Below are 26,359 nucleotides of genomic sequence, written 5' to 3'. Positions count from 1 at the left end.
TCTAGTTAAGAATTGCTTACGTTTTGCATTTTAAGCATTTGAAATGAGCATAAATACTTATGTAAGTCTGAAAGCAGAGGCAGAAGAGGAGAGGCAAGCATCTTCAAATTTAAAATTGACTAAAAATATAAAATGGACTAAAAATTTAAAAACTGGCTGAAAGAGATGTTGATTTTTTTAAGTTAAAAAGTATGTTTTCTTCTAAATATATTTTGATTCTGAAATGAGTATGCTGGAACAGTCTTTAAAGTAGACAGGAAATGTCTGTAATAGCCAAAATGTGGCTTTTGAAAATGCAAAGATTCTAACAAAGAAGTTTTCCAGTATGCGTCCTTGTTAACTTGCTTATGTACTTGATGCTCCCTGAGCATGCAGAAATACTGACTTTGCTTTAGAGTGCTGATCAACAAATACCACATTGTTTCTCACAAATGCCCTGTGTTGCATTTTTGTTACAGTTCTGCTGTATGTTGTTTATCATTAGTGATGTCTGCCTATTCAGTGCCAGAAAATTTGGACATAGGAATGGAACAGAATAATTGTGAAAGAAATATGGATTCTGTGTTAAAGGAGGCAATAATGAAGTGGGTACTGTCCTGCTATTTGGAGGAAGAAATGGAAGAATGTGCAGAGTTGCCTCCTGTGCTCTGCAGGTAAAGTCTTGGTGCCATAATTTTATGTGTAAGCTCAGCCTATAACACAGAAAATTGCCCAGGGAAAAGTAGATTTGCAGGATTGTGTTATGTTAAAGCTTTGGTAGAGTTTATAGGGTTTTTAAGCCTACTGTAGAATGTCATTCTGGGGACATAATTTAGTTATCTGTCTATAGCATAGCAGATACATGAACTATGTGTTAGAAATTGTAAGTGAAAACTTAAACTACTTTGAAGATACATTGTTAATCTGGTTAATGTTTACGTGCGCTTCAGGAATCCGAAGAGCTTGTCTGATTGCAAGAAAATAGAAAACAATTTTCTTTTTTTACAGTGATTTTCCTCATCTTCTATTACAAAAAATTCTTGTGAGCCTTACAATGAAGAACAGTAGAGCTGCCATGATTTTTTTCCAAAATGATGCTAAATGGTATGTTTTTAAATCAATCATTACAGATACTTAAGCTTCTTATATTTTTCATTTTAGCAAGCAGAGATAATGAAATGCATAATTCCTCAAGCTCTTTTGCCTCTTTCTGTACGACATCTTTCAGACACCATAAAAATAATAGTGCTTTTGCAATTTGCTAACATGCTTTGAGCAGACATTAAAATAGTCTCTTGCTGACAGTCAAAGCTTCAGGTACTGAACAAAACACCTTATAAGGAATATGTGTAACATCTCTCTTCAGCAATACATCTAAGTATTTGGCTCTTTATCCGCAAGTACATTAGGTATTTTTAATTCATTACAATTACAGTTTTCAAGTAACTTGTAACTTTGTACGAATATATATTAATGCTTTTTAACATTACCTTCCATCCTAGAGTAAGCATATATCTTAAGAGTTTTCTTGTAGATAGATGCTAAGTAGAAAGTTGGCTAGATGCTTGCTGGGCATATGTCCTCATGCCACTCCACCTATATTTGTGGCCCCAGCCACATGTTACTCGAGTCTGTTGGAGTCACTCTATGAATGCTGTTGCATCTTTCACTGATGGATATGTTCAAGTTCTTGGACTGTATCTAGGTTCCTGTTAGTGAAACTAAAATGTGTATAACTTGTTCTGGTGGAAAATAAGACTTTCTTACTAGAAGTTAAAAATACTAGTTTCAGAGGTTTTGTGAATTTCTGCTCCAGTTGTGTAAAGTAGGTTGAGGTCATCCATCTTAACACAAAACAGATGCTGCTTTATGAACTACAGTAGATCATATGATCTGTGTGCAGGCTTTGTTTTTCCTTGCAGTTTCTTCAGACAGAACTAAAGTGGTAGTATCCATTCCACAATGAAGTCACATCAGAAATTAAAGATCAACCAGAGTTTGGAAGCACAAAAAGATAAAATATTTTAATTTGCTTTTGTTTATTCTTGTATTTAAATAATAGTTTTAACGATTTCTAAGTCGTATACTGGCTGATAAAGTAAAAATGATGTCTCTTTTTCAAGTGTGCAACACTTGCAAGGGAAAGAAGATGACAATTTTTCTGACGTTGAAGAGCTGTATCTGCAGACAACATTTGATGAAATGGATATTTTCACTAACTTTGCAGTAAATGTTGCAGAGAAAAATGTGACTGGTTCAAGACTTGCCATCAATCAAAATCTTAGGGAAACACTGGAGCACTGTCTCTTAGCAATGTCAGAAAAGCTTTTAAGCAGCTATGCTCCTAAGGTAAGTTAGAAATTACTGTTACATCCTTGTATTTGTGCTCTCAAACAATATATTTTCAAGGCAGTGTATATAGATTTTCATTCCTTTGCTAGAAAAAATGAACCACAAGCATTTTAAAAACTATATCCAATAATATGGAAGAGAAGTCTGTATTTTTTACATCATTGGCAAAATATCCATAGTTTTCCTAAGTGTGTGGGAATACGTAGAGGCTGCATAGAAGTGGAAGTGTGTGCTAAGTTGCCACATAAACCACGGTTACCCTGCTTTTTGTGATGTTGGTTTCAACTTCTGTGCCCCTGTAATGCTTTAAACTCTTGCCAGTTTTCAGCCAAGATAGCCGGAGACATAGAGGTCTCAAACAGATTTTGTAAAAAGAGGCAGCTGTGTAAAAGGGTAATTGTAAAGAAAGATGCAAATACAGGCTATATTAACGAGCACAGCCACTGCTCAAGGGAACTGATTATATCCCTCTACTCAGTGCTTTTAGATGGTATCTGAAATACTGCTTCCAGTTTTGGGCTTCCCCATACAAGACAGACATTTAGTGCATTCAGTGGAGGCTACTGAGGTGGTGTGGGTTCCAGCACTTGACCTGTGAGGAGACACAGGGGGAACTGCGCTTGTTCAGCCTGGAGCAGAGATGTCTTTGGGGAGACCTACAGGCTTTGGGGCAGCCTGCCAGTGCCTATAAGTTTGTCTAGAAGACAGAACCATGCTCTTCACAGTGGTGTATTGCAAGAAGATGAGAGACAGCAGGCAGAGTCAAGAGAAGTTCACACTGGATACAAGAATAATTTTATCTACGTCAGGACAGTCAGTCAGTGGCACAGGCTGCCCTTCCTGAGAGGTTGTGCAGTCTTCATCCTTGGAGGGTTTTGAGCCTTGACTGGATCAAGCCTTGAGTAACCTGGTCTGACCTCAGAAATGACCCAGCTGTGAGCAGGAGGTTGGACCAGAGACCTCCTGAGCTCCCTTCCAGCCTGAACTATCCCGTGAATCTATTTGTATCTTCCACTTGTTGAAACACCGCAGAATCTCTCCTTTGGAGAAGAATCTTGACTTGTGGAGGAAGAGCCACCACATAATGATAAAGTTTGTGAAAACAAAAGCAGCAGGCTTTTTAAACTTCCAGTTCTTTTGACACGCTAGCTTTGGTTTTAATATAGCGGTGTGCCTTCCTTGTCCCTGGTTTTGCATCTGTAACAATGGCATGTATGCATAAGTTTTCCCATCTTTTTTTATAGATACTGCTTTTCAAAAATGTGATAGCAATCCTTTTTGGTCTCCCTTCCTGAGAAAGTAAGACAAAAAATTTTTTGTCTGGTCTTTCTCCTCCTTTGATCCAAATAATTTAGACAGGTAAAAAGAGATCTCTGAAATGCTCCTGCAGTAAGCTTGCATGCATTTACAACCATCTATGTCATTTGTTTGTTGACACAGTAGCTGCTAAGAAATGACTTACAAATTTACTAAGATCAGAAGAGACAGCAGTAGGAATGTGATATAATTCCTGACTAGCTCATACTGTCTCTTGTCCTGGCAGGAGGTAAAATAGATAAACAGAGCATGTGGGAAGAGCTGGAAGTATTGCTATGATAGAATCTAAACAAGAGTGATAATTTAAAGTATTGTGAAGGAAGGAAGTGTAAGGGCCATGGGACATAAAGAGAATATTATAACATGGAGAGCCAAAAGGAATTGTTAGGGAGCTGAGGCAACTGCAATGCAAAACACTAGGATGCAAATCTTCATTGATTTTGGTGAAATCTGTATATAAAAATGTTTAAAAAAGACTAAAGAATTCTATATTTTGGTGAAAAGTTTAATGATAAACCACTGGTGTTTATACTGTGTATTTCATTTAGTTTAAGGTTGTCGCTGCAGAACACTTTGTCCGATGCATCAGTCTCTTGATTGGTGTTCTTGGTTGCTATTGCTACACTGGTATATTTAAAGAAGAGGATGCCTTTAAATCAGAGTTGTTTCAGAATGCTAGGGTAAGCAGCAATGTGTTTGGGAGCTATTAAAAATTAAATAAACCATTAAATAGAAAATATTTTTAAAAATTCTATTCATATTGACACATTTACAAAGTATGAATATTTCCGCTGGTTTCTGCTTTAAAAAAGGCAGTTGAGAGAGATTTAAATATGTTACTGCTGCTGAAGGAGAGGAGTCACTGAAATTCTGTCAGTACACTAAAACATCAGTTTTGCAGTGGAGAGTATTCTAAATTTTGATACATTTCTGAGTCACCCCTTTTAAAAAAATAAAATAATCATGGACATGTGGACAAAGGACTACTTAGAGAATAATAAGTCCTTTCTTTTGTACGTCTTTTATGCAGGAATTTGTTACGATCATTTGATGGTTCAAACTGGTATGATGACAGCTACTATTATTAATATTACTACTACTACTACTTCTGTCTGAGGTGGTTTCTTGCTTATATGGAAACCCAAAAGTTAAACATTATGGAGAAATACTGTATTTTTCATTTGTGATGAAAATACCAATGTTTCAGGCAGGTGTAGGCCATCTTTTTGTCACTTCTGGAGCACAGTGAGTGAAACAAAAATTTGAAAAAAAAAAAAAAAAAAAAAAGTCCAGACTCATTGATGCACACAGTAAATATCAAAGCTGTATATTTATGAATGACTATGAATGAGAATCATGTCCTTTTGTCTGTGGGTGTGCACTCTGTATATGCCAATGTATAAAGGAATTTAACTGAGGTATTTTAACTGTGTTGTATTTTTACTAGTCTCTCATCCATTATGCCGGAGAAAGCATTTCTCAGTCTAAAAACAAGCTAAATGAAGATGCCCAGATCAGTTCACTGAGGACTTTGATAATACAGTGTACAAAATGTTTATGCAATTGTACCAAGGTAAAGTTTATAAAGGAATTTATATTTCTTTATTCATTAATGAGGTCACAAAGTTGAATATCATGCATATGGTACCTGAAAAAAATGAAATAACCTGTCTGTACATCTTGCCTTCTTGCAGAACAGTGCTAATAAGATGCTGTCTAATATATTCCTGCGTTTGTTAACATCAAAATTTATGAATGATCTTGTAGATATTTGTAAAAATCTGGTAAGTACGTTCTGTCTGTTTCTAAATGCAGTGCTCTTCTATGAGGGGATTGTTTTTACAGTATAATAATTTGGAGGCAAACCAAATGAGATACTTAGTACTGAAAAATTCCTAACTGGAAACACTTCTGTCTAACATTTGAACACAGCTGTAGGGGAAAAATGAGAGCAGATGGATAACATTTGATCAAAGTTAGCATGCCAGCTCACATTAAAAAAACAAAGTATGTTATTTTTGGAAATTTGTTAATATGGTATTAGAGTAAAAGTATATGCAGATTTTATGCCACAGGAAGAATTTCTGTAACACGTGACATTTAACTTCAGTGCACTTTTAAAGTTTTAAAAGCTTCTTTTTATTTTGTAGTTTGATGGACTTATATGCCTTAAAACACTTTAAAGGTGTTTTTTATATGGGTATTAAATCTTCTAACTGTAAATGACTCCCTGAGAAAAGTTATAGGGTGGCACATCACTGTGTTTAGCACAAGTCTTAAAACTTTTTTGGCACGTTGTCCTGTAGTCAGGTCTAAGTAGATAAAATCCTTTGTTTTTTCAGGTGAGGAGAAGCTGAGACTATTACCTTCTGTTAACTTGTCATCTGATAGGGAAAGCAGTAATTAGTGTGGCCTCAAAAAGGTCATATGCCTTCCTTTCATTTCTCTGTAATTATGAAGTACAGTGAGAAGTTTGTAAGTCTTGTAGAGAGCATTATTTTTCAAATACTAACAATGTCCTTGGCACCATCTAAAACACAGAGACTAGTATCTGTCTTAAGAAGCTTGTATCCTAAAGAGAATAGTTCAGATCAAACAATTCATGTGTGTAGAAGACAAGTTTATCACAAAGGATACAATTCCTCAATTCAGCATAGCCCTTATTGTCTTCACCTGTTCTAGTTCACTGGGAAACTGTAGTGTCTTTCCTTGTGTTATGTCTGTGGTGTTTCTCCTGTCCTTAAAAGCCAGCTTCAAAATGATGTGGTGTTTTTGTCAGATGACATTTACTGGAAAAGCAAGTGAACTGGGAGAAGTGGATCTAATGGGAAATGATCCTGAGGAGAGTGTAATGGAAGTAGATAACCAAGTATCTGATGATCTATTTGATGATCATTCAGTGACTGACATCAGTGATACAAATGAATCTGGTGAGATGCAAAATGTAACAGGTAAGTCTTCTCCGTGTCCAAAACTATTTGCAAAAGCTTGTTTTTACAGATTGCTCTTTGCTTGAAAGACAGTGAGATACAAAACTGTGCTGCTTTATTGAAGAAGTTGAAGCGAGTAGTGGTTGAACTAGGTACTTTCTAAACAATAATAATTCTTTTGTACCTCATTAGGTTTTAAAGATGTTAATGAAGTGTTCTAGCTCCTTTGGAAAGAAGTTTATTTTTTATTTTATAAATACTAAATGCAAGCAGAGAAGCTAGCTAAATTGCTTGAAGTCAGGCAGAAGTTTTGGCAAAGAAGGGGCTAGAAAGTGTGTCTGTAGGATACCTGTCTCTGTCATTAGACTGTCCTTAATTTTCTTAAAAGTAGTTCTATTTAACTTTACTCGTTTTTGTGATCAGTAATTCTTGACAAGGTCAGCTTTCTTACATTTCTGGACCTGCAGAGGGACAGGAGCATGAATCTGTCTGTTTATGCCTATAGGAGCTACAAGTATTGATGTTGTCTTTTGTTTTAAATTCTTTCTTAAAATGGTGTGTATCTTAGTTTTTAATCAGAACTATGTCTTCTGTTTATTATTGAATGGAAAGGAAATCAAGGTGTTATATTAATGCCACAAACAGCAGCTGCTCTGTTTTCCCCATCATGTTGAATAAGTGTCTTTAAAAGTATCTTCTCCAACCATCCAATAAATAATTCAAATAAAGTTTGCAGTTGCAGAAAGTTACAAGAGTTCTAAATGTGACCGGAAAATGGTATTTGTAACTATTTCATTTAGGTTATAATTGAAATTTCAATGAGGATATTAATATAGTAGTAGTTGCCATCATTTCAATTTTGGGGAAGCTTTGAATCCGTAGTTTAAAGTACATCCTAAGTTATAGTTAACAACACAAAAGAACACAGCTGCAGATGGTTCTGCTGAGTTCATTGTAACCTTGATGGAGAAATCAGCCATATGTATGGGCACATAAAATTAAAAGCCTCTGTTTTAGAGAGGGCCTTTGTAGAAGTGGGAAACACACTCAAAAGGCTGCTACTGATGCAGTAACTGTTCAGCAACAAATAAACATAAAGGTTGCTAATACTCTATTCTGAGAACTTTTAATTAGTTTTGTAAAGACCTAAAATATTATCAACTTTTTTATTGTCCTTGGAGAAGCATTTCTTACATGAAAACCTTATTTGCAGGTGCTTTGAGCCCATTAGCTGAAGAACAGTTGACAAAGCAGGATTTACTTCTTCTTGAAATTCTGAGGTTCTTATGTATTTGTGTAACTACAGTCCAAGTTCAGACAGTGAGCTTCCGAGCCTCTGATATACGGAGACAGCTGTTAATGCTTACTGATGGCAGTGTCTTTGATAGTGCTAAGCCATTGCATCTGCACATGGTGAGTGTGAGATTTTTTTGCAGCAGACCCACCTCTGTATTTGTACTGTTTTGTATATTCTTGTCAGTTGTATATTCTTGTCTTTCTCTTGTCATCAGTCCCCTGAGAAGACATTAAAATGGCTACTTTTAGTGTTTTGAAGTGTGCTATGGTCAGGGAAAGAGCAGTTAGAATTTCTAAGCCAGAAAATAAAGACTTGAGAAGTATAAACATCTTGCCTTTATCATTAATTATTTGTTAAATATCTAGAAATGCTGTCTGTAGTAGAATAGGATCTGTGGTTTAGTTTACAAGGGAAATATTTTTGACTGCCAGAACTAAAAATTTCATGAGCCGTGTTGCTGTGTGACAGTCTTTGCATGAAAAGATGGTCAGAGTCTAACATATAAGAGCTGACAATAGGTATCCTTGCTGCTGATTTCATGTAAGAGTTACTGAAAATGTTTTATAGTTTTTGTCTACTTATTTTCTTAAGCGTTATTTCCCTTTTCTTTTTTTTATTCCCCAGTACTTGGTCCTTTTGAAGGAGCTCCCTATTGAAGAACACTTCTTGCCTGAAGACGATGTTCTTATGCTTCTTAGGCCTCTTTCGTAAGAGAGAAACTATTCAGCATGTATTAGAACTATTTTAGTTGAACAGCTAGAGGATTTGGGGGCTGCTTAGTGTTTCAAGATCTTTTTTTCTTTCTTCCTGTTGCAGTGCTGTGTGTTCTTTGTACCGTCGAGATCAAGAAGTTTGCAAAGTAATTCTAAATAACTTGCTTCCTATAGCAGTAGGGTTGGCCCAGTCCAGCGCACATACTGAAGAGACAGGGGATGCCCAAGGACAATTTTCGACAGTTGTTGGAGCCTTTTGGTACGATTTATCTATTTAATGCAGAAGTCTATTGGGCATAAAATTTTTAACTTTGCTATCAGTGTGAAGACTGTAGTGCCGTTTTGTGTCTTGCTCTTGGTATCTTATGATATCTTTATACAGCATTTAACTTTCCAGATTTTCTGTGTCATGTTATATTTGTATCAAAGAATTGTATCATCCTTAATATAGTATTAGAACAACAAATGCTACACTGTTATGTTAACAAAGACTGATTATACTCTGAATTGCATCAGTAATTGTAACAAGTAATAACTTCAGCAACCAAACATGAATATTGTTTACAATTGTAGATTATCAATAAAAACGTCAAATCCTCCGAAACATGCCTATTGAGTACAAAAGAATGAACTGTAAGCAGCAGAAACTAACTTGTTAGACTTTTTCTCAAAATTGTTGGCCACTTTTTCATTTATTCAGTTCTTCCTTGTTTTAGGCATTTAGCTCAAGGAGGGAAATGCACAGCACCAGTAAGAGTGGCCCTTTTAAACTGCATGAAAGCCCTGCTTGAGGTAATCCCAGATTTTCTGACATTCATTAGCATGTTGATCTTTTGTGTACATCAGTGTATATTCCATTGTAGGTCTTCTGTGTATTTTAAACCACAATATTAATTTTCTTCAGGCTGATCCTCATTGCAAGTGGGTGATCCTTAATGTGGTAAATGAAGATCTACCTGTGAGTGATGCTTTCCCACATTTTCTTGCAGATAGTCACCATCAAGTTCGCATTCTTGCTGCAAAGTCAATTACCAGGTGATAATGTTGATCTTTTTTCTGTTTATAAGAATAACACTTAATTTCACTTAATGGGGTGTTACTTCTGCTGCTATATAGCTGCTCTTTTCAGTACTTCTGGGGCTTTAATCTTGATGGAATATAAAAGCCTACTGAGTTACTTTGGTTAAGGTTTTCAAACTTTGTCTATGTTTCAGTTATTCTGTGATGTGAGAGATATATGTATATAGAGAGATAAACTATATATATGATAGCAGATTTTGCACTAAATTTATTATGCAAAACTTGAATAGGAAATAGTTGTTTGTCCTCTAGAAATAGATTAGGTACACTGTGTAGCATAAAAACTTTTTCAAAGGATCTTGTGTTTTGAATACTGTATATAGTTCTTTTGCCATACATCAAAAAGGATGTAATAGAACTGGAATAGTAGTAGAGGGGGGATATTCAGAAGTATGAAACACTTTATGCACAGCTATTGGTTGCATAAACTGGAGCCCTTCAGCACAAAAAGAGTTGAATTGCAGGAGGTATAGCATATCTCTACAAAATGTGGAGAGGAACAAAGAGAAGATTGGCAGTCTTTTCCAGTTTGAAGACTAGGAGACGTCAAGTGAAGCTAACAGGTTCAAGATTCTAAGAAAATATGGTTTACTTCTTTGTATAATATTCAGTTACCCGAAGTGTTATCCTACTACTTTGAACTGTCTGGATGTTTGCAAGGTTTCAAAAAGCAACAAATTCATGGAAGAGGAAATCATTGAAGGATAGTAAATACGGTCACCACTTCTAACTGCCTAGGTCACTAGTGGTCAAATGTTGTATTCAAAGAATTATTATGCATATAAGGCAAGCATATGGTGCTGTTTCTTAGGTATCTGCTAATAGTTACTTAGAAGTGGCTAGAGAAACATTTGGTCAGATCCACTGTGGTGTTCTTATTACAAAGAGCAAAGTGGGTTGGGCCTTTATCTACAAAAAACAAATTCTTTGAGAAACTTTTTACATATACATACATTTACGTATACATCTCTTCAATAAATATATTCTCAAAGTACTTCATGACATGAAATGTTCCATTATGAAGGACAACTGAAGTTTGGCTTCCTGCATTGGCAGAGATTGGAAAACTTTTATATGTTTTCAGGCTATTCTCCACCATTCCATCCCAACAGATTTTCTTAGTGTTATTGATAATGTCTGAGGGAGAGGAAAGAAAGACCGCTGTACAAGAAAGTTAAGAAGAAAATAATGATATTCAGAAAATCAGAATGTTATTATTTGATACACACAATATGTAGTCATTCTGTAGACTAAATGTTATGCTAATAATTATTGTTCTTTTTTTGAAGTTTGTTTCAAGATGTGAAACACAGAGATTCTTCTGGAATGTCAAAACCTCTTCCCTTGAAGCTCCAGCAAAAGGCTTTTGAGAATGCATATCTCAGAGTTCAGGAAGGAATGAGAAATCTGGTACCAACATCTAGTTATTAGTTTTGCCTAGTTTTCATCTTAGGAATAAGACGACTTTTAAAATGATCGTGTTTAGTTTTCTGAGAACATTAATTTTTCTGGGCTTCTGATAATCTGAGGTGGTGAAATGAGATTGTAGTCAGGAAATTCCTTACACATCTGGTCAGTCACTGTTTTGCCCACAGTAGAAGTTTGTAGATTTTTTCACTGTATGTTCCAGACTGCTCTTCTGTATCATACTATTTGTTGTTGCGGGTTTCAGTACTGTAACACTTAAGAATCAAAGAAAAATGGAGCCTTGATATTCTAGACAATATATAAATAGTGAGTAAAAGGCAATGTAAGTTCAAATTATGTGTATACATAGTATAAAAACAGATTTGTAAATTTCAGAGAGATCATGTTTCCAGTGGTATTAGAGCAGTAGTTTTCACAAAACCAAAATTTGCTTAAAAAATTAAACTATTTGGAAGAAACTTCAAGTGAAGGAAAAGTTTTACTTCAGTGTAGTGACTGGAAATGCAATGGTGTATATTACTGTGGAATTTCTTTAACTGTTAATGTTTCTGTTAGCGTCTTTCACTTCTTCTTCCTTGCTACCATGCTAAGTCATCTATATAATTTTCCATTGTTTTTTCTGTCATGCTATCATCTATATGCATGTCATCTCTCTGTGGTGTTTGCCTGATGTCTTGTAACTTGAGCTTGCTGCTGAGCCCTCATCTCTCTGTCATCTCATTTCATCCCTCTGTAGTGTCGCCTCCAGCTCTTTCCTAGAGTTCCTAGGCAGTTCTTTCCTATATGCATCAGGGAGGAGCAAAAAGAAGACTTGTCTCGTCAATGCCTCTATCATTTCCCTGTTAAGTGTGTTGCCTTTGTTTAAGCTTTCGATACTTTAACATGACCTGGAGTGTATGAGGTATCGGCATGTGTGCTGGCATGCTGGAGGCAGTAACTTCTTGTTGAGGAGTGGAGCAGACAGCTGGGAGAAGTAATTTTTAAGCAACCAAAGCAAGATTTTCAGCAGTATTTATGTCAGTGCTCTTAATTTTAAAATATTTGTGCTCATTTATTAATTAGGAGGTTGCTTTAACAGAATATTTGTACGAGTTCTTCATTATTTATTATTGAAGGTCAGGGGTGATGCTAGCCCTGAAGATCTTTTGGACAAACAGTGTAATGGAAAAGCGGTTTTGCTGATGCTTATAACCATGGTTCTGTGCTGCAGTCCAGTCTGTGAAAAGCAAGCGTTGTTTGCTATTTGCCAGTCTGTGAAAGAGAATGGATTAGAACCTCACCTTGTCAAAAAGGCAAGTATAAAATTCCGTTTTATATTTAGGTTATAAATTAAGGTTAGGTTAAAATTGGAACAATAAAAAATGCATTTGTCAGTATTGGAAGTTGTTAAATTTTGTAAAAGTGTGACTAATGTGGGACATAAATATCTGAATGAATTTGTAATTATATTTAATTACCTACATAGAAATAATGACATCATAAAAGACAATTCTAATGGTAAATCTTGTGTGTTAAAAGCACAGATCTGAAATACAAATAGATTTTTATACATTGAAGATTGCAGATCTCATTTTAGAAAATCTTTCTACCCAGTGGAAGTAAAGTGAGTTTTGCAATGTGGAAAATATGTAAAATAAATGCAAAGTATTGGAAGATGGTATGTGTCTCGTGGACTTTAATTCTGAAGTTCACAAGGGTATACTGAAATAATTACTGTTTATACTGCAGCCTTTCGTGCCAGTCATTTTTTTTAGTGTGCATGTTCTCTCCTTTTTATCCTTTCTTTCTATTTGTTGCCTCTTGTTTTTACACACAGTCTCTACCCTGCAAAATGTGTACTGTCTGTCCTTTTCCTGCCTTATACAGGGCAGTTGTAGTTCCTTGATTTTTAGATCCTTTTTAGATATGGCAATACAAATAATAAAAAAATTGCTTATGCTAAATAGGAGCTGACTTACACAAATATTCATTAAAAGTCTGGGGGGGATGACACATGGAGGTGTAGTACTGTCAGTTTGCCATAGTATCATGTACTCTGCATGCTATTTCTGCAATCTTATTACATGCACAGGTTTTGAAAAAAGTATCTGCCATATTTGGCTATAAAAGTATAGAAGACTTCATGACATCACATTTAGACTATTTGGTGATGGAGTGGCTGAAAATAAATGACAGTGGATATAGCCTGTCTGCTTTTCCTTATGTTCTTCTGAACTATACTAGCCTTGAGGAATTCTACAGGTAAGTTTGCTATATGAAAGCAGTTTACTTAAATTTATTTACAGTTATGACACAGTCTTTCAAATTTCTAACATATTGAGAGCTTTTAAAATGTATTCCAAGTACCTTGTTAATTACATTTATGCTGGTAAGATTTTTTTGTATAGCTGTAGCTAAACAATAAATACAAGTTTGGTTATACAATAGAGGAATGGTATTTGCTATATTATACTTGAAATTTTTTTAAAAATCCAATTCAAGGACATTCTGGAAATGTATTTACTATGTGTAGGTCTTGTTATAAAGTTCTGGTTCCACACCTGGTGATTAGAAGTCAATTTGAAGATGTGAAGTTACTTGCTGACAAGATTGAAAAAGACTGGAGACAGGTTCTAGCAGACTGTTTTCCAAAGATACTTGTGAATATCCTTCCGTATTTTGCCTATCAAAGCCATGGAAAGAATGAAGTAGCAGAGCAAAGAGATAAGGCTTCTGAAGTCTTCGACATGCTTAAGGATGAAAAGTGCTTAGGAAAACAGGTATCTATTTTTAAATGTGTAAATTGAGTTCTCTGTCATTTAACAGACCTGAAAGGAACTTTTATATATTCTGTAAAAATGTAAATAGTTCAAGTTTATAGATACAAAATTATTATTTTAATAAAGCCAAACTAGCCGAATTTTTATCCCAAGATTTTTAAGTAGCTATTCAGAATGTAATAAATTTTTTTTTTTACCATTCATTACACAACCTTGAGTTTTCCCGTCATACATCTGTTTAAGGAAGTCATGTTTTCCTCTTAAAATATTTTGTTAATGCTTTATGAGGAGCCATCTTCTCCAGAGGCAGACTCTATATTCAGAACTAGTAGTAAAATTAAACGTAATTTTTTTTTTTCCAGATACTGTAGGGAAGTAAATTGTTCTACCTGTGACTGCCATAGATAAGACTTAACCAGGCTTAATTTCTGAATGAATTGTATGTCGTGGATAATTGAACAAATAGAGAATCCAAACAGGAAAAAATGGGTGTTCTCAGAAGGAAAAAGAAATGTTAAATTATTTTAGCTAAAGTATTTTTTTTCCTCATTAAAACACTATTTATCTTCTTCTAGCAAATTGACAATTTATCTCATAATAACTTATCAGAGATTGTGGTTGAACTGTTGATGACCTTACATGAACAACCTGATACCACAGTAGAAGAAGGACCTCATCTAAGTAAATATATAAGGTACGTGTTTGTAGATCTTCTAAATGTTGAGTGTGTTTGTATAACGTTGTGAATTAAAACGTGATCTTCAGGCATAAGAAGAGGTGGCCTTGAAGTTGAGAATTAAAGAATTTTGTTGTCATTAGCAATGATGTATCATAGGCATGCTTTCTCACATAGTTATTCCCCAGTATCAGTAAGGAGAACCTCTATAATACTTCAGTTAATGGAAAGAATGAATGGGTGGGCAAGAGAATGCCATTGTATGTTGCTGAGCTGGAGTATGGCAATGCGAGTTTAGACTAGTTCAAATTTGGATGGACTGCCCTCTCTGTAAAATTGGTTGGGTTTTAATGTCTAAATTAAAGTGATTCTTTTACAGTTCTTTAAATATTTAGAAGTCACTGAGAAGTGAAGTGAACTGTTTCTTAACAGTTCTTGTAGTGGCAGCTCTTGCCTTTTTTAAGGAGCTTGCTTAAGCAATGCCAAATAAACAGATTGCTTATTAATAGGAATATTCTAATATCGTAAATTTATTCTCTTTTATGAGCTTTTCAGTCTTTGTTGTTGTCCTAAAAATATCATTATTTACATAATTATATCTAGAAATAATTTTCCAGATTTTGTGTTTAGATACAAACTATTTTGAAAAACATTACGCTTTCTGAAGTTATTGAAGAAGATATTTTTGTTGTAGAAATATAAAGTTGAAAGAAAAAAAAGCATTTCTATGAAAATCTGCCAAAAGTTAAATGGCTGAGGATTTCAGAACTTTTATAATTATAAAGAAGTTTGTTTCAGTAAGTTTATTAACAGACTGTGGTGTCTGCTTGTAACCAAAGTTTTTTTCTTTCTAAGAAGGGAATGGTAAGAATAAGAGTGATGAAACTTAGATTTTGCTGTTTTGTTAATATCATGATACATTTTTCTTTTTGAGGTCCAAGAAAAGTTTAGTACCCTTTTTTTATAATGGGGAGATTCATGATTACTTTTTTCTCAACCAAATTGTTCCCATAGTTACAAAACGCAGAAGTTTTATCCATGACTTGCAGTTAGATTTTCCTACGAAGTACCAGAGATGAGAAAAATGCATGGATTTTTAGCAATATGATCTTTCAAAAAATAGTAGAAGAATGTTAAGAAAGTACAACTTAGAAAGCTGCCATAGAGAGACAACAGGCAGCTAAAAATAAGATGTATGTCACTCTGCTGGATGCTTTTGGTGCTTCTTACTTACTGAAAGCAGAAAAGATTTCCTAGGATTTACGTGTTTATTCAGTGAGACTTACTTTATTTAATACATGGGTTTGATTTGGGGAAGAAAAAAAAAAAATCTCTTTTTTTATTCATTTAGGGAACTGGATCCTGCTCCTAATCCTCCTCATTTTCCATCTTACGTGATTAAGGCAGCCTTGGACTATATTAGCAACTGTCACAAAAGCAAATTAAGAAGTCTTGTAGCAGTTCTTTCTAAAAGCCCTGTAAGTATGTAATGATGATTTTCTGTAGAATATAAAATTTCTTTTATGGGTACATTTTGGTTTAATTAGACATTTTCATCATGTATATGTGACGGAAAAATACAATCTTAGAAACCTTTCTGTTCTTTTGTTTGCCTTCTGAAATGGAAGAAGTCCTAAGTTCAGGGACATGGTAACCTTACAAAAATTACATGTTTGAACTATCACATGCATTATATAATACATATAAAATAATGCATAAATAGAGAGAATTATTTTAAAGGTTGAGGAAATCTGTGTGTACTAGACACAATTTAGATGCAATCTATTTCTTTGGCATGTGTCTGAAGAACATTCTAGAATAATTACATTTGGACAATTTTATCTAAATACTATCTACAATTAAGACACTAAAGTTTGCTTCCCTTACTGACAGTGTGAAATTTTATAGTCTGTGATGTTTTTAGACATTTGATTTTCAGTTGTTAAAGGCAAATACGAAGGCATATAAAATTATCCAGCCTTTGCAATAAATCATAAACATTTTACTGTCTTGTAACATCATTCCTTAGATCTGTATCTTTTCAAATTGTATGCTGTTTTATTGCATATGTTGTCAACAATTTACTTTGCCTATCCATAAACAGTCTAAAAATGGGAAAAAAATTTTTCTGGACCATGTTTGTCTAAATCTTTTGAGTGTAAAAGTTAATATTGCCAGACAGTGGAAAAAATTCTTTAAAATGTAACACAACCTGCCTAGTACTTTAAGATAGTTACTTCTTTTTTAAGTTTACAGTTTTAACAGTTGCAATCTGTATTTATATATTCTATGAAATAATGCATTTTTGTATGTATGTTGTTTGAAGAATATAGATTGAAGTACTACTTGATGTTTAATGGTTTTTATTTGATGTTTCTTCTGTTGGTGAAAACTGCCATAACTGTTTGGTTTTCTGAAAAATTTGCATAATGTTTCTCATGTGGGGAAAAAGAAAAAGAAAAGAAAATTAGGAGGTATGGGGCTTAGAGTCCTGCTTGGAGAGTTGGTTTCTATGTAGGTCTTTTGTTTGTTTAAAGCAATAAAAATAATAAAGCCTTTTTGTCCATGTTCTTTAAAAAAAACCTCTATTGCTTAGGTTTTTTTCTTGATATAAAGTATATCTGTATTGGTATTATGAATTATTTTTTTTTACTCATAGTTTATTCATTTTTAGGATTCATTTCAGAAAATCCTTCTAGCCCTTTGTAATCACGCATCAAATACAAACAACATTTACAAGAAACACAGAGTTCTTATAATTTATCACTTGTTTGTTAGTCTGTTACTTAAAGAGATAAAAGATGGTTTAGGAGGAGCATGGGCTTTTGTCCTCCGAGATGTAATTTACACCCTGATTCACCACATCAATGGCAGGTAAATATGGTAATTATATCTTGTTCTTCCTGTCTGTGCTGCCTTGTTCTTGTAACCTCACATTTCAGTATTGCTAGTAGATGTTAATTCATTTGTAGAAATAATTGAAATTTGCTGAAAGAAAAAATTCAATTGCCTTTCTTTGATACTTTTGGAATTTAAATTTAGAACTCTTAGTAAAATGTGGAATGTTTTGTGCTATCCTTGTATTTAAATGTTTGCTATACTGCAGAATTTTGTATCTGTAATAGGTTATCAAACTGTAGAAACAAGAAGTGTTGGGAGATTTTGATGACAGAAAAGGTGTTTGGGAATTTAAAGTATATGGGAGAAAAATTCAAATTGTGGTGTTAAGTGCAAAGGAAGCACATGTCAAATAAAATGCACTTCTTAATAAAGAGTATTTACATTCTCACCAATAAGGAGCTAACAAAGTGAGTGAGAATTGGTACCTGTTATCTTAGTTTGTCTTCGGATTGAGAAAACTGGTACTTCATTAGGCTTACGATTTAAATAGAGATTCTTATCTTTCACAAGGACTAGAGATACTTTCTTACTTGAGGTTTAGCTTTGGATTTCCAAGATAATTATTCACCTAAATGTCATTGAGTTTAAGTGCAAGTTGATTGCTTTGCTTGTTGGAAGCATTTCATACCCTGAAATACTGAAGAGAGGTGGATTTTATGGTAAATGCCATTATCATGAGACTTATTATTGCGATCAACACTGATCATTCCTCTCTGAATGCTGAATGAAGCTGCAATAGGACCGCTGTGTCCAGTGTGGGACTGCTCCAGCCAGCACATCAGAGATAATGACAAACTGGGATGGGTTGAGTGGAGGACCCCCAACGGGATAAGTGGAGTTGCTCTAATTTCTGTTCTTCAGTTTCTGGAGGGAAAGATATGTTGTAGGGAAAGTAGAGCCAGATTTTTCCTAGAAGCGCACAGTGATGGGACAAGAGGTAGCACCCATCAAGTTGCAATATGGAAGGTTCTGGTTGGACACAAGGGAAAAGATTTTCGCAGTGAGAATAGTCAACTACTGGAGCAGGTTGCTCAGAGGGGCTGTTGATTCTCCGTCCAAGGAATAATGTATCAGAATTCAGCTCAATAAAACCCTGAGAACCTCATCTGACTTTGAAGCTGACTCTGCTTCAGGCAGGAAACTGGACTAGATAATCCCCAGGTGTCCTTTCTAACCTAAATTTTTTTTTTTCTTTTTTTAAATTGTCCTGGTTTCAGCTGAGGTTAATTATCTTCCTAGTAGCTGGTATAGCTTTAAGTTTTGAGTTCAGTATAAGAATGTTGATAACACTGATGTTTTCAGTTGTTGCTAAGTAATGTTTAGTCTAAAGTCAAGGATTTTTCAGCTTCTCATGCCCAGCCAGCGGGAAAGCTGGAGGGGCACAAGAAGTTGGCACAGGACAGATCCAGGGCAGCTGACCCAAAGTGGCCACTGGGGTATTCCATACCATGTGATGTCACATCTAGTATAGAAACTGGGGGGAGTCAGGGGCTGAGGGATCGTCGCTCGGGGACTAACTGGGCATTGATCGGCAGGTGGTGAGCAATTGCACTGCGCATCATTTGTATATTCCAATCCTTTTATTACTACTGTTGTCATTTTATTAGTGTTATCATTATCATTGTTAATTTCTTCTTTTCTGTTCTATTAAACCGTTCTTATCTCAACCCAGGAGTTTTACTTCTTTTCCCGAGTTTCTCCCCCATCCCACTGGGTGGGGGGGAAGTGAATGAGTGGCTGCGTGGTGCTTAGTTGCTGGCTGGGGTTAAACCACAACATAAATTAATGGTTATGTGAGAGAGAGGAAAGTTCAGAGAGCATGTTTTCCACTTTTCCGTTTCTCTCAACATTGTTGTGGCAAGTAATAGTCTAAAAGCCTTTTTGGGTTGGTTTGTGGTTTTCTTCCTTTTTGGAATATATTTTTCTTCAAAGCTATCTGTCAAATTTTGTGTGTGTTAGTTCTCCTCTGTGTCCTGAGCTAAATCCTTAGAGTTGATTGAGTTGATAAATTTTAAAGATGAGAATCAGTTTCTCCTATAAAGTTTATTTATATTTCCCCTTTTTTCCTATTCTTCCCTGTTGTATAATAGGTTAATACTTGAGACAATGACAATTTGTATTTCTTTAATTTCACTTTTTTATTTCCTGTGACAGACCTGTTATTATCAGAGAAATATCCATGCGCAGCTTTTCACTCTGTTGTGATCTTCTTCATCATGTTTGCCACACAGCGGTTACGTGTTGTAATGATGCTCTAGAGAGCCACCTTCCTGTTATTGTAGGAACCCTAATACCTCTTGCCATGGACCAGCCTGAGATTCAGGAACAGGTAGTTTTGAGTTGCTGATTATTCCTTATCTGTTAGCTTTTTAGTTAATGTTCACTGTCATGAAAGCTATATCTATACTCATGTTCAATTTTAATTCCTTTTTTTTATGCTTTGTAGATTTATATAAAAAAATCTTACTTGGGATGTAACACTATACTTTTAATTTGTTAAATAAAAGTGTGTTTACTTTTGGTACTTCTATTTTGACAAATATTGTGTTCTGTATTTAATTTCCACAGCCTTAAACAGTGATGGAGATGTATTTGTATCATAATTGCTGAGATGACTGTATCACTTTCTAATTCTCTATTTACTTAGTCTATAAAAAGTCAGATTTCTTATAGAGCTTTAATGCTGTTGTAATGTCTTTTATGTCTGCTTTGAATCTGTGCACCTTTTTGCCCCAAATCTGAAAGAGGTTTAAAACCTTTGGGGTAAGTTTCAGAAAAATTGTTACCTTCGTTGAGTAGAGACACCAAATCAGTGGTACCACTAAGGAAAAGATAGAGAAAACATAGGCATTGCTAAGCTACTGGTGATGGCAGTCTAATGACTACAAGCATATCTAGTAGCCAAGCAGTTACCTACAAAGCTCTGTGGATGATTTCACAGGAAATATGATGAAAGCCTTTGGCAGGGGAAGGTGCTAGAGGTCAAAGAGAAAATACGTGCAAAGAACAGATTTAAGTAGTTCAGCTAGTTATTTAACAAATTATCATTAAAAATAAATGTAGCACATAGGCTTTAAAAGGGAAATGAAGCAATTTCTGTTGTGTGATAAGCCTTGTTTTCCTTCTGGTGATGTTTGTATATGCATTCTGGAGAGGGTGGAATTTATTAGATTCAGAGACTTATAATTAGTAGCTGAAGGTGAGAAGAGTACACCTGTTGCACTTCAGTCATTGTGGTTGCCTGCTAGCTTAATCTGATCCCATGGCACCGTATGCACCTTTGTGGTTGCAGTGTAGCCCTACATTGTCCTTCTCCTTGTGATTCCAGTTCAGCTGGAGAGCTATACTAATTGAGCTGAAAATAACCTGGCAATCTTTTTCCCAGCTTAATGATCATGATCGGATTTAGAATATGTCTGTGCAAACAGTTGTACATGCACACTGCAAAGGCAACATGTCAGGGCATCCCTGGCCAGAAACAAAGTGGGCAGGGCAGAAATTTCTCTGAATTGGAACTGATATCAAATATGAAACCTTCTCATATCATATTCCTTTAGGGAAGTCCTTCCTCTAGTGATCACTTCTCAGTTTCTTCTCTTTTTTTCTTCTAGCATTGAATGGAGGTTGGTTAGTAATTTTCAGGTAAATAAAAGTCTCCAAATGAAAACCTCATCATTTAGATTGGGTTACTTACTCCTCAAAGCTGCCTGGGTTGACTATCCAGTTGCATTGATTTGTAAGTAAAGCATAAAAGCAGCGGTTTTTGCAAAGGAAGTATGGTACCCTTTTAGCAAGCATTTATTCAAGTTGTAGATCTGTTATAAAACAAATTCTACCAGAGTTCAGTGATTTGGGCAGTAAACTATGATATTTAGGCATTTGTCCAGATTTCAAGTTACCGGCACTTTAGTAAGAATAATAAAATCCTAATAACATCAGAAGGACTGCTTGGGTGCAGTGTGTTGCTAAATCATTGCCAATATTGTAATGATTCCATTGGCCAGTATTTGAAATCAGCTTCACCAAAAGACAGGATAAAACTGCAGGCTGTGATAATAAAAGTTTTGATGTCCGTTTGGGAGGGTGAGTGGCAAAAATGCCTCACCATTTTAGAATATATCTGTGATTTCCCCAAGCCTCTAAACATTTTACAATTTTTAACAGTGTAAATAAATTATCTTACCTTTTTTAATAGAATTCTCAGTTTAAAGGAACTTGGAGAAATACAAACTTCATAACCTGCATAAGATATATGGCTCAAAAATGTTTCTCCGTCTTACTTGTTTTTCATTTACTTTTCATTTTCAGGTCCTAGGCTTATTGAAGTATCTGGTGATAGATAATAAGGATAATGAAAATCTGTACCAAGCAATCAAATGCTTAGATCCTTTTCCTGAACATCCTGCTTTTAAAGATTTGCGAGCAACTCAACAGAAAATAAAATACAGTAAAGGACCATATTCTGTTTTGGAGGTAATTACATTTTAAAATATATCTTGTGGCATAGTGTTTCTTTGTAATGCAACCTTTCAAAAGAAAAACAATTTACTAGCTATAGGTATAGTTGAGAAATTAAATTAGACATGTGGATTCTTTTTATTGCCAGTTTCAGACACTGAGATATTTGTAAATGTCCATTCTTATTTTGCATCTATTAATATCCACATTGTGGACTACTGAGAGCCACTTCTTTATTTGAAGCCTTTATTAGTATGCTGTATGTGATTAACACAAAATGTTGTTTTGCAGGAAATTAATCACTTTCTCTCAGTTGGTGTTTGTGGTTCACTGCCCTTAACACGACTTGAAGGACTGTATTATTTACGCAAACAATTGGAACAATATAAAGATCAGATGAAGGATCTCCTGAAAAATTTCCAGGGTACTAACATCTGATTATGTATTTTATTTCTTTTGTATTTGGTTTTAGGTGTGTAGCGATGTAACCCTATTCTAATTTGACATTTAATGTTTTATTTTGTGTCTTTGTTTTTGTATGTTTAACAATGTAACCTTATTATAATTTCATATGCAGAGTAGAATGGCACTTATGCCATATTATTATGCCCCTCCCTTCCAGTACCTAAAGTGGGCCTACAAGAAAGCCAGAGAGGGACTTTTTACAAGGGCATGTAGTTTATAGGAGAAGGGGTAATGGCTTGAAACTGAAAGAGGGTAGATTTAGATTAAATGTAAGGAAGAAATTCATTACTGTGAGGGTGGTGAGACACTGGAACACATTGCCCAGAGAAGTTGTGCATGCCCCATCCCTGGAAGTGTTCAAGGCCAGGTTGGATGGAGCTTTGAGCAGCCTGGTCTAGTGGAAGGTGTCCCTGCCCATGGTAGGGGGCTTGGAACTAGATGATCTTTAAGGTCCTTTCCAACCCAAACCGTTCTATGATTATTTGTGCAAAGTCGGAAGCATCTTTAGCGGAGTGTATTATAAATATTGTATGACGTGTTATATGGCAGAGAGGATAAAATGCCCTTCCAGCTTTTGGCATGAGGCACTTATGATTATGAATGACCAGGATAGTGTATAATATGAGTATATTGCTTTATGGCTGCTTAATGAGTCTTCTTATATATGAATCTCCCTACTCTTTAAAAGTCATGAAGCTAGATTTTATTAAAGGTATAGCATGTTAGAAAGCAAAGCTCACAGAACTCTTAAAATTATAGGATTTAGTTTAGTTGAACTTTGCCACATTGCTGCATTCTGTTTCAGCCCTCAGTCCAGACCCAGTTCCTTTCTATTTTGGTTTTCAGAAGCTTGTGCCAGACCATTTCACTTTTGTCCTCTACATCAAGTCTTCATCAGCTTGTGTGCATGGCAGGAAGATAAAAAGAGCTGATGTAATTCATTGTAAATAAGTGCAAAGTAAAATTCAGGAAGAATAGTAGTCTGTCATAAGGCCATGGTGTAAGCGCATTATGTCCCCACATCTTGAATATCATTTACAATTTTAGTCTTGAAATTCTGCTTGAAAAGAGAGTTAGTAAAAGGGCAATAAGCTTGTGTGGAGCAACTTCCATCAGAAGAGAGCCTTGTGAGCTTGGAAAAGAGATTGAATAGGGATAGAGAGAGATGTATGAACTGGTGAATGGTATGGTGAAGCTGAGTAGGGAGCACTTATCACTTCTATCACAGTACAAGAATGGATTAAATTATCTGGCAGTAGTTATACAAGAGAAAACATATTTTTTTCAAACAAAATACATACAGCATGGAACTTACTGCCACTTCTTGTGGAGATCGGAAGCATAACGGACCTTAAAAGGAGTTTGACATATCTCGTAGAGATTATTAGGTATGAAGACCTGCTCAGAAATCCCCAATCTGCTGACTGGCAAAACCTAAGAAGAAATACTTACTCTTGCTCTGTTGGAGGCAGGCTAGCAGGCTTGATGGGCCTGTTGCCATGATTTTGCCTTATACTAAAAGTCTATTAAGCACTTACAAATAACTATCATTATTATTATTATTTTAGGTATTAAAAAGAAGTAAAAAAACCCAGTTATTGATAAAGGCTATAAAACTGTATGCTGAAAGATAACATTTAAGAAATAACTACTACAGTTTAGCCACGTATGTATTCATTCTTATAAAAACGTCGGCAAGCATAAAGCCCAATTCCAGGTTTTCACTTCAATCAACAGGGCAGCAGGATTTTTTTTAAAGAAAATAGTGCTTTTGGTTTTTTCACATTGGCAAATCATCATATTTTTTCCTAGACCTTGATCCTGGAAACAGCAAAACCATTTTGTTTGGAATGTTTATTTAAAAAAAAAGACCTCTGGCAGGCAGCAAACATGTAAGGAAATATCCATCTTGAGAGTTTGTAATTTGGCAAAGTTAATTAGGCAATGGAAAGCTAGTAAAATTCTGTGAAATTCCTTGCAGAAAGCCTTATTTTGGGATATTTCTTTGATTCAGATTTAGAACAGAATGATGATACAAGCTTAAGTGCTGTCAGTGGAGTCACATATTATGACTTCACTGTTTCAAATAACATTCTTACACTAACTTACACTAATATTTCATGTATTTAATTATCATTTCTACATCAAAACCCTGAAAATAATAGCATTTTTATATTCTGGTTTTGGGGATTCTTTGGCATAGTCAAATGCATAGAAATTTTTTCAAGACCTGATGAATAAGAAAAATTAATAATTTTTTTACGTACTGCTTAATACCAGCTTGCTTCAACATTAATAATGCATGTTGACATTTGCAGATAAAAGATACTAAAGCAGTGTTTTCTTCTAATATGTTCACATTACAAATACACAATGACATTTTGGGGATTTATTTTTCTTTCTGAATGATAGAAAAGCCAGAAGATTCTGTAGTAGTGAAACTGGTGGTGAGCTTACTGCAGCTGTCCAAGATGGCAGTTAACCATACAGGTGAAAAAGCAGTGCTGGGTAAGTTGATTAGTTCCACAGGCATCTGGGGCTGTCATTGCAAACCCCAGGTTGAAACTGGCTGTTCTAAAGCTTACTTCCCCTTGCTCTTTTGCATTTGCTACCAGAGGTAGCCATCAGGAATGTTAAAATGGGTGATATGTCTTCTTTTCAGTCACTGTATTTTACAGCTTTGACTAATAACTTAAATTGTCATCAGTTTAGACCCTGGTTTCTTCTACACTCAGTAAAGTGTGTAAAAGTAAAGTGTGTAAAATCTGCTGTTATATGGGTCACTTTATTAAGTTGAAAAATACTAAGAAAAATTGAAGAGAACTTACCTGAAAATTTGAAAGGCATGTCTAAGTGAAAATCAGAATAGTTGTTCTCCATCTTAAAGCCTCTTCTGTATTATTAAAATTATTCTGACGGTTTACATGGAGCACCTGATTAATGTTTGATCCAAAGCTAAAATCAAAATCCCCTCTTCCCTGAGTGGGGAGTACCTCCATGAAGGTGATGTTTACTGAAATTAGATGTCTAAACTAGACAGAAACACAAGTAATGAGAACATTCGCCTTATGTTTTTTGTCTAAAAGTCTAATAACTGATAATTAAAAATGCTGAGCAATTGCTGCTCACATTGACTTCAGTATGATACGTTCTTCAGCACCTCTGCAAGCTTTAAGTGTCAGCCTTTTCCGTACTGTGTTTCCTTAGATGATTTGTTAAATTTAATTCAAAACACAACCTGTATATTTTCAGTCTGTTCTTTACTTGCTCTGGTGGTTAAAACAATGTTGTAGAAAATTGATATGTTTTCAAGACACATGCTGAGTATGAATGAAAGGGCAGGGAAATAGATTTTGATTTCTTTCTGACAAACATTAACATCGCTTTTTTAAAGCTATTTTCAAGGTCAATTTTGTTTTGTTTTTTCTTGTATATAGTCATGTGGTTTATAAAATACTTTGTCTGGAAAGCAAATGAGGAACACATTGATACATCGTTTTATGTAAAATGCAGGTTCATTCTCATTGAGTTTACAGGCTACTGTTTTTGTTCACAGGCTACTGCTTTTATTTATCATACCCTTAGGGAATGAAAATGAGTGTCACTTAGTGGCTGCGATTCTGACCTTTTGCACTTAGCTGTTTCTGACACAAGCAAAAATGAAATCCATATCTGATTTAAACTGCAAAATGCAGAGCCATAGGCACTCCTAGAAAATTGAGTTAGAAAGCATAACTGTATTATTTATGAGTCTTAAGCTGCAAAATTTGTTTATGTGTAATTATAATCATAAAGCTTCTCAAGTGATTATTTATAAATATTTGAAGATTTTTACCCCATAATAATATCAGTTCTAAAAGCAGTTGTTGTGGTTTAAACCCAGCCAGCAACTAAGCACCACACAGCCACTTACTCCTCTCCACCCTTGGTGGGAAGGAGAAGAGAATTGGAAGAAAAAGGTAAACCCTCATGGGTTGAGATAAGGACAGTTTAATAGGACAACA

The 26,359-nt window shown here is 35.0% G+C and overlaps 1 protein-coding gene across 4 annotated transcripts in view; it reads left to right on the top strand.

Annotated features, from left to right (window-relative positions):
• The window catches only part of ATM (ATM serine/threonine kinase), a 77,140-nt gene that overhangs the window by 13,140 nt on the left and 37,641 nt on the right, over positions 1 to 26,359 (top strand). For 2 of the 4 annotated variants that reach the window (XM_075049983.1, XM_075049987.1), the window contains 23 exons: positions 459 to 653; positions 988 to 1,083; positions 2,103 to 2,328; positions 4,197 to 4,328; positions 5,096 to 5,221; positions 5,343 to 5,432; positions 6,428 to 6,599; positions 7,792 to 7,991; positions 8,500 to 8,582; positions 8,692 to 8,847; positions 9,305 to 9,380; positions 9,493 to 9,623; positions 10,958 to 11,078; positions 12,212 to 12,388; positions 13,168 to 13,337; positions 13,609 to 13,855; positions 14,431 to 14,549; positions 15,883 to 16,009; positions 17,206 to 17,405; positions 19,587 to 19,761; positions 21,741 to 21,905; positions 22,182 to 22,314; positions 24,768 to 24,863. In XM_075049983.1, the coding sequence (XP_074906084.1) occupies positions 459 to 653; positions 988 to 1,083; positions 2,103 to 2,328; positions 4,197 to 4,328; positions 5,096 to 5,221; positions 5,343 to 5,432; positions 6,428 to 6,599; positions 7,792 to 7,991; positions 8,500 to 8,582; positions 8,692 to 8,847; positions 9,305 to 9,380; positions 9,493 to 9,623; positions 10,958 to 11,078; positions 12,212 to 12,388; positions 13,168 to 13,337; positions 13,609 to 13,855; positions 14,431 to 14,549; positions 15,883 to 16,009; positions 17,206 to 17,405; positions 19,587 to 19,761; positions 21,741 to 21,905; positions 22,182 to 22,314; positions 24,768 to 24,863 (3,413 nt within the window). The remainder of the gene's footprint in view (positions 1 to 458; positions 654 to 987; positions 1,084 to 2,102; positions 2,329 to 4,196; positions 4,329 to 5,095; positions 5,222 to 5,342; positions 5,433 to 6,427; positions 6,600 to 7,791; positions 7,992 to 8,499; positions 8,583 to 8,691; positions 8,848 to 9,304; positions 9,381 to 9,492; positions 9,624 to 10,957; positions 11,079 to 12,211; positions 12,389 to 13,167; positions 13,338 to 13,608; positions 13,856 to 14,430; positions 14,550 to 15,882; positions 16,010 to 17,205; positions 17,406 to 19,586; positions 19,762 to 21,740; positions 21,906 to 22,181; positions 22,315 to 24,767; positions 24,864 to 26,359) is intronic. The other 2 variants (XM_075049985.1, XM_075049984.1) reach the window with 2 other exon arrangements.

The sequence above is a fragment of the Buteo buteo genome, chromosome 18, assembly GCF_964188355.1.
Source record: "Buteo buteo chromosome 18, bButBut1.hap1.1, whole genome shotgun sequence".
Taxonomy (NCBI): Eukaryota; Metazoa; Chordata; class Aves; order Accipitriformes; family Accipitridae; genus Buteo; species Buteo buteo.
This window is presented reverse-complemented; position numbering and strand designations above follow the sequence as displayed.